A 13,374-nucleotide genomic window follows, 5' to 3' on the forward strand; every position below is an offset into this window, starting at 1 on the left:
CGCTATTTTTTAACTGTTTTTTTTTTTTTTTTACAATATTTTCACGTCATGTGTCATCTTTGGCAACGAATAGGAATTTACTGAAAAACATAAAAAAAAAAATCATTAAACCGAGAAAACTTTAATATGTGTAGCGAGGTATAAATTAATACTAATATTATATAAGATGGTTTGAAGAACCATATTAGTATATAATACTTATATAGTGTATTACTTTTAACTGATTTTAGCGATATTTGAATAGTTCAACAAAGGTTATAATAATATAAATAATATAATGTAGATCATTAGAAATTGGTCAAATATACCATATTATGTAAACACACATATGATAACCTGCACATTTTGTCGTGCCCAATCTCTTTATTAAACTCAAGTTTTCCAAAGGATTCGAAAATTACGTCGTTTACATATTCAACGTCATAAGAGCAGTAGTACAACATACGAATAATTTAAAAGCGCGCACGAACTTACCTATGCGTGTTTTTTTCCTTCTATTGAATCTATTGTACAGGTCATCCAAAACGGCGATAGGACCTTTTTTCCACTCGAGATATTATTTATACATATAGTTAATAAATATTCTATTTATACACATAGTTCTTTCGCCACTCAAAATGTCCAAACGTTTTCATGGGGTGATCCAACAAACATTATCATTTTTACCCTCCAAATCATAAGAAATATTAAGATTTATTTGTACGTTTCATGCAATTAGTACAACCAGCAAGCATGGTTGTATTTCAAAGCAAAATTAGAGTTTATTATAGCATTCTATTTTTTTTAAGTGATATAATCTACCTATAATACTCTATATTTAGGGGAATTAAATGTTCTTTTATGATGTTTTTTTTTTGAAAAAAAATATATTCAATGGAACAAAATTAGTATAAACACACGGCACTACGCGAATAAAGTGCAAGTTAGATTGACAAGTTTTTAAAATACTAGGTATTTCAAATATATATATAACATTTTTTATTAGATTGACACATATTATGATGATATTTGATTCTTCAACAATGAGTTCTAAAATATAATAATTTCTATCGCAACTAGAATTATACCTTCTCAATGTAAAATTGCAGCAGTACCTAAAATTATTATCTATTATAGCATTTCGATAATATCAAGCGTTATTGTAATTAATTATTTAATTATTCACAACAATAATATTTGTTGAGATTCGTAACATACTTAACTTACAATTCATAATTATTATAATAATATATATTAAAATTTATACAACAAAACAAAAACAAAAATTCAGCTATTATTGTAGAATAGTATAATGTTATGATAATATATAATAAGGATGTTGAGCCGTTCATGATGGTATGTGATGCGATGACGTGAGACACGTGACTACACCAAACACGGTTATTACGATTTGAGACCGGCTATATCTGCTAGGCCCCCAATTGCCTGTAAAACGAAAACATACAAGTAACAGCAACATAAGTGGTGTAGAAATAAGATTTGTTGGTTCTAAAGGCCCGAGTCATATCGGGTTTAGTGAAACCAATGAGCAAATATTTACGGTGGTCGACAGTACAACGATATTGCTTGCGATGGATAAAATATGTGATATAAAAATATGAAAAAAGAATAGTAATAATAGTAAAATAAAATAAAATGCGTGACATAAAAAAAAAAAATGCTGGCCCGTTAATGATGCTGCCGAGTGGCATTTCGAAATGGATTTACAGAATTTCAACAGGGCACGCAATAATGTATTTAAAATAAAACTAAAACAAAAACGATTTCAACTTTCAAACTGCTTTAGTATTTTATAAATCTCTGTAGGTGAGACTTTTATATTAAAACAAACTCAAAGCGGATATGATTCAAACCAACAGACCAAGTCAAAACGCGTACAATGGATGTCATGTTCAAAATCGCATAGCATAACCTGCAGTGCAATGGTTTATTAATGGTATTCACAAAGCAATACAAAAACTTAACATATTATTATAAAATATATAGGATGTACTCAAAAAGTTTTTAAAATGTTAAAAAATTTAACACGAAAAGTAATTAAATAGATATTATTATATTATTAAGTTTGCCTTTTTTTTTTTTATCGCAGTCCATAGTTTTAGTTTTCACCTAATGAATACATCGTTTTTATTCTCATCTGATTTTAATAACATTTACACATAAAAATCCGCAAGCGAATTCTTATTGTGTTTTACAGATTAGAAATATTTTACTTATGAAAAATAATATATTATACTACATTCACGTATATTACAGTAACAAAATATTCTCGTCTTCTGCAGACATGCACACACTGTTTTCTTTTATGAAATTAAAATGCGAGTATACAAGCAAGTAGTACATATACGATAAACCTACGTCCTACCTATAGACACGTATATTTTATTCGGCTTAAAATATTATATATATATCGAAATTGTCACAATTTTTTCGTTTTTGAATTTATATATTTGAATCTAATCATCTATCTAGGGTGTGTGTATTAAAAATGAAATTTTATTCCAAGCATACCGATGTAGGGAAATAAAAGCGAGTCACGTAGACAATTCTCTAATGTCGTTATTATTATTTATTTTTTCGTTGTAACCACACCGAAGGTGGAAGAGAAAATACATTTTCACCCCACACTTTTTCAAAATCGTTTTATTTAATTTCGATTTAATGCGTTTCTAACGTAATTTGTTTTTTAAACAAACAGTGTTATTAATTAATTATTATTTTCGTTTTATCGTTATTTATCCTGTTTGTATCAAATACCAACGGTAATATTATTGTTTAATACACAGATAATTAAAAATTATGAGTCATGACTCATGAGTGAAATGCTTGCTTATTAATCTATTTGCCTATACCTTATATATTAGTAATTAAAGTATAATAGATGCGTGGATCTTTCATATATTAAGAAAAAATAATTCAGTTGATATCGCCATCGTCCAGCTTACTCTGTAATTTATTAGGGATAATTGATGAGTATCTATCGCGTTCGAGGAGGAACAAACGAGAATAACATCTGTGTACAAGCCAAATAAATTATAATATGTAACACCTGTGTATATATTATATATATTGTCAAAACAAAATGTAATCAACGTGTGTTCAAAAGTTAAATAAATTGCGAGTGAGTTACAAAAAAAAAAAAAAAAACAACAACTAGCATAATAAATGTGTGCAAAAAAATGAAATAAATAGGAAAACAAATGTGCTTTATAAAAAGGCGTACGCGATTGCCCACCTGAGGCCTCGAGTCTCCCAGGAACGGTGGGCCTGACGGGACGCGACTGATGCTGCCGGTTGTCCCGGACAGACTGGCCAGTCATGTTTCGCACCACCGACACTTTCGGTTGCTTCAAAACTGCAAACCAACCATAACACAACGCGATTGGTTAACAATGAATTCCACAAACAGACAGGTAACGCTATGCGCTCGCTCACTCTCGCCATCAACTATCTCCATTTTACTGTTTTTAAATCACTGTCACTATATTATATCTTTACATTACATTTACCGTCTTTGTCTCTCGCCCATATATAGGCTTAACTGTACTAATGTTTTCGGGTGAGGTAATAAATTGTTAAGTGTAAAATACATTTTTTTTCAAAACTTTCAGTGTGAAAAGGGGGGGGGGGAGGGAAACCGAATTTCATAACGTTCTATTAATAAATTTATTCCAACAGTCGAGGATGTTCTATTTGCAAGTTTGAAACGCAATATATTACGAAAAATTGCACTGAATTTTGACAAAATTAATTGTATTTTTAACTCGTTATAAAATTTATAACCTGAAATAATAATGGTACAGGTATGTTTTGTTTGTGATATTGAACGTAAGTTTATATAATTATTATAAAGTATATCATAATATCGTAGAAACAAAGTAGAGCTATACTATAAATGTAGGTATATGTTGGTGTATTGTGCCCTATAAGTTATAGTATTATAAAACTATAAAAGTGTTTGGCTATTAAGGACGATAAAGTCAACACCATGCACAACATGCCATCGTCATCGCGTTTAATTTGAAATAGAAATCTAACAGCTTAAATAGAAATGTAAAATATAATTTATTATTAAATCGTAAAAACTCTGATTTTTTTAGAATATCAAAGATGTCTTAGCAGTGGATTTAAGAGTACCGTGTTCAGTAGGTATATAAAGTGACCTAAGTCATTTATATACAGGATTTATCTTTGAGGGAATTATATGACCACTCAAAAATATGCCGATAAATGAAAATGTAGAATCGTAATTCCACCAAGAAAATTGGTATAATGGAACTAAAACACGATAATCGGTAGTAGCTAACATGATTTTTTTTTCTTTTGAGGAGCTTAATCACAAGTTACGAAGTACTTTAAACCGAATTTACAGCTCATCGTTTCTCGTTTAGCACACACTCTTTGAACTCGGACCAACATGGATATCACCTCCAGTAAATAGCAGTCACGTGTGTTATACACTATTATACCTCATACACACTTACGATTCGCAGGAATCATTGGTTTTGATTTGCACCTCACATGCCGATGATCATACACAATACACATACTATTGTGGGTGTTAATATTCAAAAACTACATATTTAGGTAGGTACACCACATACGAGAGTTGTAATACACCATTGATGTGTAATATTATTATATTACTATATAATGAAATTCTTATTTATGAGTCTATTTTTATGGATCATAAACGTTTTCTCGTATTATTTACGGTTTTTATACAATTACAATGTTTTATATAGAACATACGAGTTGTAGTACTGGACGCATTATACAATCATTATTTATGATATGCAAAGAAATGGGCCGTTATCATAAACTCTGTCCCAAGAAGTTGCATAGATACATCTCATCAAAGATAGAACATATAGACATGCCATAAACAACAATTTAAAATTATTGAATTAACAGTTTTAAATAATGTTGGTACTATAAATTGTATACTATTATTTTTTCAATAAGAATTCTTTTAAATTTTAAATTTATTATGAATTTTTAAAGAGAAAGTTTATTAATTAAATTTGTTATAAACGTATTGACCTGAATAAAATATTTATAGTCCCTATTTAAAGTATTTTTATAATATTGTGTAAAAATGTGTTACATTTAAATATAAATATAATATTACTTACAAAATGTATATTACGTAATATATATACTTGTTAAATAATGTACACACATTTATTTATTAATATTTAAAAATATAGTACTGTATATTAACTGTATAGTAGGTGTCGAATATTCTTTGTTATTGAGTAAGTCATTGTAAGTTGTAACGAATGTGTTAAATTTGAATTCAATAGTAAATCATTGTGAACGAAAAACGATTCTGAACGGAGTTGGTCCGTCAGCAAATATTAATTCTAAGCATATTTTTTTATATATTTATTATATACGATTTATACTATATCTACCTACTATTATTAATTTATTTTTCACTTACGAGTACTTAATATGATTGGTTGGAGCAATTTTTGTCAAATACCAATTGCATATAATATTATATTATAATAATATTTCATAATATAATATTACTATAGGTACCTATAGGCGCATAATGGCAGTTATTAACCTGAAAGTCAATGACGCCGTACCACGGTAGAACGGTATGAATAGGTCCGTGGTATAAATAGCTTCAATATAATTTAAATATTTTTAAAATTGCATTGTGTTTGTGTATAGTTAATAAAAGTATATGTAACGATGAAAATATTTAAGTTCCAAAGCATAATATTTTAAGAAATACAAATAAAATGGGCAAATAAAATAATTGTTATTTTAATATTCCATTTCATATACATTTGTAACTTAAATGTGAATATTTTTAAGTTTCTGTAAGAAAAACTTATCAGGAACTTTGTATTGGATATATTTTCCAGTTTTAACGATTAAAATTGAAAATTTTATGAATTTTTAACTATAATTTAATTTGAAAATATCGTGATTTTGTGACTTTTGCGTTCGTAACTTCGAACGCTTGTTACATGTGATGAATATTATAATAAATTGTCAAACTTTGACCGATCGTAAATTTTTTTATTAACTTTATAGAAAAAAACTATTGATTTTGTCAAACATTTCTGTTGTGTAAAATATTTCCGTAATTTTTTTTTAAATTTTCCTCTATTAAAATAAAAAAATACGGTTAATTTTTACTTTTGACCCCTCTTCTCCTCTAAAGTATCATATACATCCAATTTTCTACCAGAAACAGTTCTTGAAAATAGACATGAAAAAATTTTTTCTACTATAAAATGTGTTTTATAAAATACAACAATTTTTTTTTTTTAAAAACACATCATTGTAAAACCAATACAATCGCTCCTCTCAGATGCTAAAACAATTAATGATTTGCACTAACAGAGTTTTTCTATGTCTTACTAGATTTGAATATAATATTTTTCACCGGCTTGAGTGGTTGATGGTTGTTTTATAGTATTTAAATTTAATTGATTGAAAATAATATATATTTTTAGTTGGAGAAGTTCTGCCTAACTGAATTATTAGATGGAGTCAATTTTGGGGCTTTTAGAAAACTATATAAAAGGTTAGCTTATAAAAAATCTTGGACTTCATACAAAAATTAGAAGATACTTTTATAAGAATTTATGTTGAAAAATAATAATGGTTGGTCATTGGATTTACATAATTCACACGATAATTCATTCATAAGTCGTATTATATAGGTAATTATGCGTAATTCATAGAAATTAAAAGTAACTGAAAATAATGGAAAGTAACATAAAATACTTAAGAATCATCCTATCAAATTTATTATAAATCAATAAAAATTATATTAGTTATTTTATTTATCGTTGCAAATGATTTTAGCTAATATATTTTTATTATGATCTGAAGGATTTGATAATTTAATATATTCTAATATTGTATTGGTAAAGAAATAAAATTTAAAATTTAATACAGTAATATAATATTTACTAGTTATATAGCAATATTATATTACAGTACGTCATATAAGTATGTAACCATATTGGGTATTGAGTTCCATAGGTGTTGTGTAGCGTATGGATAAGTGGTCGCAGGTTGGCATTAAATTGTATTTAAAAAAAAAAATGGGTATAATTATTTTCTAATATAAAAATGTTTGTAGCTATTGTTTATACTGTTTATAAAAAATGTATTTTAATTTTTGTTATAACGATGAATAAATAATATTATTTTTAAATTTTAAATTATATATTATGACATTCATAAAATAGAGTTTAAATTATTTACAATCTAAATAAATTAAAGACATTTATAATATATAGTAATATTTCTTTTCATAGTATTGAATAAAATAATGTTATGATTAGGACTATTATTAAAATATAAGACTGTTTAATATACTTTTGTTTAGTAGTTTAAAATATGAATTAAATACAACTAATAGAGAAATATAAGTTTTGGGGCCAAGTTTCAAGTAGGTATGAACAAAAGTTGTGAATTTTAATATTATTTAAAATATTAGTAGGTATATATTTACAGATAAAAGATAATTAATCTTCAATAATATACCATATTTGTTCATTCAAATATGAATATTGTTAATCGGTAAAATATTACTGTTATAATATGATTGCTTGATAAGCAGACATGGTGACATGGACTTACCTTCTTTATTCGCCCGGTTGAGTTCGGACGCACTTTTTGGGGCTAAAGAAGGTTTTGGTATTTCTGTAATGATAAAAAAGCAAAAACAACACGAATGAATAAATGGTGGAAAATAGTAAACAAGAGCAAAATGTATAAAACATTATACGACATCACAAGAATGAATTTTCACGTTTTGCTATGGACAAAGTCCCCTGGTTATGTAATTTATTGCACAATCGATCCGAATTTATACGAGTAAATTGAAAGACTCGGGTAAAAAACCACAGTTTGGAGGGGAGACACGTATAATTTATTTAGAACCTCCGAGGCAGTAAAACTTTATTTTATATACAGTATCGAACATCTAATCAGATAGAAAAATGTCCACTGCTTTAAGATTGTTCTCAGTTAACGTTGTCGTCTTGTTTAACTTTGAATAAGGGTAGTAGATACTTTCTCTCTGTGTTTATGTTTGTCGACGAATCGTCTGTAAACAAGTCGAAAGAATTTATAATCATTTCATTCCTGCTTTTTTCGTTATTAGTATCTTTTTTCTTTTTTTAATCAATCACGGCCTTTTTACGTAACATCGATGTCTGCCACGTAAGGGGAAAATTGTTGTTTCATACACTTTGTCGGAAAGTGGAACATCGGGAAATGGGATATAAACGAACCGTGAATAATTGGCGTTCTCGACTTTGAAGTGTTCCCCGGAACCAGAATGGAATGAAGTTAACGTTTGTGGGGAGAAAAAAATATAGAATGAAAAAATTAAACGAATAATAAAATAAAACAAAATAAGCCCACTGCCGTGACGGGGTCGTTAGGTTAGGACAATTACCACACTCGGTGGACAGCGTCTATACATGAATCGTAACCTCGAGTAAAATAATGGTACATATACTTAATAAGTATTACTTATAGCTTGTATACGTAGCGTAATATGATATATTGTTCAGTGGCGTATTTAGGAAGGGGACGAAGTACGGATATCCCCAGCCCTTTTGAGTTGGATGATTATTTTTTCAACTGTATATTTATAATAATAAAATTGTAAAATTTGCATTAAATTAAATCAATATAACTGTTAAAAAAAAAAATTTAGGCATTATTAAAAGTAAAAACAAAATTAATCATCATCTACCCTGCACAATTATTCATATTATATAATAATATTTTAATAACACGTGCGTGGTAGTTAAATACCGTAAAGTCTGATGGAGCCCTCGGTTTCGCCGAGCGAGTTCTTGGATATGCACTTGTAATTTCCGAAATCCGATTGGGTCAGGTCCCTGATAGTGAGTCGCATGTGGATGTGGTACCTTTTTTCGGAGTCCGACGTCACGTACTTCTTGTTGGCGAACAGCATCGTTTTCGAGTCGCGAAACGACCAATAGTTTATCGACTTAGGATACGCCTCCGTCTGGCAATCGATCGTCACGTCCGTACCGGATGGAGCTCCAACCAACTGATTCGGTACCCATATCATCGGTGAGACTATAATAACACATAAATAGTATAAAATATTATGTATTATTATAAGACATTGTTATAATAATATATGATACCAAATAGCATAGTATTGCAGTGGTCCCGGAAATCCGGTCACATGCGGTATATTCATCCGACACCGTATAGCTGGTAATTCGTTTTAATTTATATTTTTTAATACTACTATAGCCGAGTGCATTAAGAAAACGGATATGATTTAGCTAACGGAATTCTTTATTTGGAAATAATGTTGCTAATCGAAGCTTTGATGTGCGAACACATTGATGATGGTTTTATTAATTAAATATAGGTACACTACAATTAAATAAGCATAATACTCGTGTCTGTTATAGTGTAATGACAAAATGTATTAATGTAATATTATAAGAAAAATGCAAATTTAACAACTAAAATGCATATAAATATTATTTTAAAATAACGCACAAGTGTAAATGCTATTGTCGGCTATGACGTAATTCTACGAAATTATAATATGAACGTTCGGTTACAAATATTTTTTCGCTTTATAGCCATAATATTAATTTAATCAATAAACGATTTAAACAAAATCTTATTATACCATCAGAAGTATGAGCATTTCAACTCTTCCCAAGCCAAGCGTTAATAATATATTGTTATACGGCTGTAGACGCTATAAGGTTTACCAACTAAAAATTGAGGATTGAAGAACCACATTTTTCACATCTTCACATTTGATCGGGCATACTAAATATTCCTTTCTTTCTCATTCCAAAACAATTTCGTTTCTATACAATTACTAAGACTTGTACCACCTACCTATATATGCATAGAACGCGAACCCTTGTTTCATATAGATAGGTCACCTACTTCTTACCTAGGTACGACGTGTCAAATAAGAGATGCAGTGTAGTGTGTGTGTGTGTTGATCTGTTGTACCTAATGAATTGACGACGGTGATGTGAAAAATTAAAATTCCAGTAATCTGATGAATTCGATAATATTCGACAGTATTCCTGCCCCGTATACTATGGATGAGCCGGATATTAACGTGATTCTGAACTAGCTGTACCACATAATTTGGCACATCGTAGAATAATATTATACAGGTACGTCTCGTGCGTGCGTTTCGCCTTACGAGCACAATCACGTTATTGTATAATAAATATAATAATATATTATAAATTATAATGTGATTATCGTCGAGCGCGGAAAACGTTTCGTGCTTAATGACGACGACGACGACGGCGACAACGATATTGCCGTGCAATAATACGTGCCCGTCTACAATATAATAATACACATAATAAGATATTATAATTCATTGTTATTGTTATGCACGTACGGTATGATATGCGAAATTACGAACAGTCGTGTTAGCGTGTTACACCGATGTCGTCGGTGGCTTTTCGGTCTACCGCCATTTTCCAATATTATAATAGGTAATAATATATTAATCGGCTCCATTAATAATAATAATAATAATAATAATCGTGTGACTGATTTCGGAGGACATTATAATATTATGTTATGTCAAAATCGTCCTGCAAATATAACGTTAGCCGTTGGGTAAACATTCTGCGGGCTGTTACCGACGACCGAAAGTTAAATTTATTTGCGTGTATTGTGATGCACTCGGCTCCGCGTGTTTCGATTGTCCGCGAAGGAAAACAAACACTGCCGTGTGTGTGATTTGCTTTTTTATTTTTGTCAATAGCGTTTAATTAACCGTGTAAATAAAAGTGTTTACTTAAGCTCTGCTATAATACGTGTACTGCTTATCTCGAGACTTAAATTGTGTACGCCAGCGGTGTACCAATAGATTATTTAATATATTAAGTTGTACCTTTTTTTTTTTTTTTTTAAGGATTTTTACATTTAAATATATTAGAATAGTTTTGATATTTTTGTTACTAACATACTACAATTTGAAAATATACTATGAATAAAACTTGGCGAATGACAAGATATAGTTCGAAATGTAATAATTCGATTGGTTTTATTTTTAAACATACATTGAAATCAATATCATGATTATTAAAGGTGATGATTATGGGAATCGTTGCCCATCGCATGACTGTTTTAATAATCTGAACTATGCAACAGAGTTGTTATTGGTTTTATAACGGACTGTAGTTTTTATACCCTTCTCATATTTATATAAGATAACTAAACCACAATTAGGAAAAATTACTAAAAAGGTAATGGCAGTATTAATAATCCACTCATAAAATAATTGTTTTGATAGGGAATAAAATATCAGTTAATATAAATATGCCATAGCCTAAAATCCAAATTAAAGTGTATGATAATATTATACTTATTATAGCTGGGTTTATAAATTTTAGTACAAAAATATATTTATAAATGTTGCAAATGTTGGTATTTTTTATTATTCCCATCTTAATATGAATATTGTGTAGGTACTATAAAAATTAAAAATTAAAGTATTTTTAAGTACTTTTTCAATACAATTAAACATAAGTCGTAGCACAGGTAATTTATATAAAAAAAAACAAAACAAAAAAAATAAGTACCCTTAAGACTATATAATGGTTTATATGGATTTAAGTGGTTTCATAATTTGGTAAAAGAAAATAATAAATTATTTTTATTTCCATATAGAGGCTGAAAGTTAAATTACAAAAATTAAATGGACAAAAGAACAATAGAAGTATTAAGTAAGCGGTTTCATTCTTTTATTAAACTATTACTTGTTTAGATAAAGTATTTTTAAATTTAAATTTCCGTTGTTCTAATATAATGTAATGTAACATACGGACTTGTAAATTATTTTCAAAAACAATGTATGTCTAATGTCAATAAATATTCCACATTATGATTAGTAATTTGGTTTCATGCATATTACTTACTCAATATAATATGCACATACTGTTTGTATAATATATGGTATAATAATATGTAATACCTATGTATAATGTATACGGTATATAATGTTCATATACATCCGATTTCCTAGCTTATGTTAATCACTACAATATTATAACCACGAAAAATAAGTTAACCAACGATAAATTGAAGCACATCTACAATATAAATTTTATGTAGCATATCGAGGTATATTAGATTATTACTTATTACTTTTAAATTACGTTATTTAGTTTTATAAATTATACTTGATTTACTTAGACAATATTTTAAACATGCATTTTACAGTATTTTTTTCAGGTAATTTTAAAATGAAACGGGTATATGATATGACGGATTCTGTTTATTTTGATCTGTAAGATTATATTTACATCATCTTTAGATTTTCAAAGTCTATACAGTTATAATAAATATAATAATATAAATTATAATATTATAAAATTTATTATTTTATTTTTTTATATATTTTTTTATTTTAGCGATAGTTTTAAATTTGTATTCCCTTATATAATCCCTTATAGGTACATGTTATACACTTTTACATCTTAATTGTTCAAAACATTTTAGGTAATAATTTTTGCTATTAAGTACCTTTAAAAGGTACATTTAAAAGCGTACTTTCACATTACAAAAGAGTCTATTGTATATTATGTAATATTAAGCATCTTTGTTTTTAAAATAGGTAATAAGGGTGAGATGTAGCGTTTTCTAGTATCGGCTACATGGGCAAACGCAAAAACATCAGGATCCACATTTTATACTCTTTTAAATAATGAAAAAAACAATTAGTTTACATAAAAATCACGTTATGACAGTTTTTTGTAGTTTTTTTTATATATATTTTTATGGATTATTCAGAGAAACACTTTGAACACGTCTATCATTAGATAGTTTATTAAAAAAGTTATAGCTAACGTAATTTGTAAAATTGTTTTGAAAATCTGTTCGTATAGTGCTAGATTTTGGTATTCCAACTTTGTATGGAAAACGAAAGTTTCACCATTAATATAAAAATAAATATTACCATAAAATAAAAATTCAAACACGTTTTAGTATTATCTGTATTTATACAATTTGATTGACATTTATATGAAAAATATATCAATTTTTTATATTGTATAAATAAATCAAACGTGTGAATTAAACCGCATACCTAAATGTTTATAATTGATTATGTTAATAATGTTAATATATCAATAAAACCATGTGCAAAGTCAACTTTGATGTTTAAATTTATAAAATATACCAACAAATCATAATTATGAGGATCATAATTTATATTACAGAAATTAATTTTACAAACGGATCACACGTATGTATCACATACGATATCCACCATATTATGCGTAATACGAATTAAATATGACATATGTAAGTCCATAGTATATACAGTACAACTTCCGTTAACTGTCACCT

General features: G+C 28.1%; 1 protein-coding gene across 3 annotated transcripts in view; it reads right to left on the reverse strand.

Annotated features, from left to right (window-relative positions):
* Positions 1–491: 491 nt before the first annotated feature.
* Positions 492–13,374, reverse strand: part of LOC100169535 (lachesin) — a 215,572-nt gene continuing 202,689 nt past the window's right edge. For 2 of the 3 annotated variants that reach the window (XM_029487011.1, XM_008181078.3), the window contains exons 6-9: positions 8,806–9,096; positions 7,618–7,680; positions 3,236–3,355; positions 492–1,425 (exon numbers count right to left, since the gene is read on the reverse strand). In XM_029487011.1, coding sequence (XP_029342871.1) covers positions 1,328–1,425; positions 3,236–3,355; positions 7,618–7,680; positions 8,806–9,096 — 572 coding nt within the window. In that variant the 3' untranslated portion in view covers positions 492–1,327. The remainder of the gene's footprint in view (positions 1,426–3,235; positions 3,356–7,617; positions 7,681–8,805; positions 9,097–13,374) is intronic. The other variant, XM_029487012.1, reaches the window with a different exon arrangement.

Source organism: Acyrthosiphon pisum, chromosome A1 (genome assembly GCF_005508785.2).
Source record: "Acyrthosiphon pisum isolate AL4f chromosome A1, pea_aphid_22Mar2018_4r6ur, whole genome shotgun sequence".
Taxonomy (NCBI): domain Eukaryota; kingdom Metazoa; phylum Arthropoda; class Insecta; order Hemiptera; family Aphididae; genus Acyrthosiphon; species Acyrthosiphon pisum.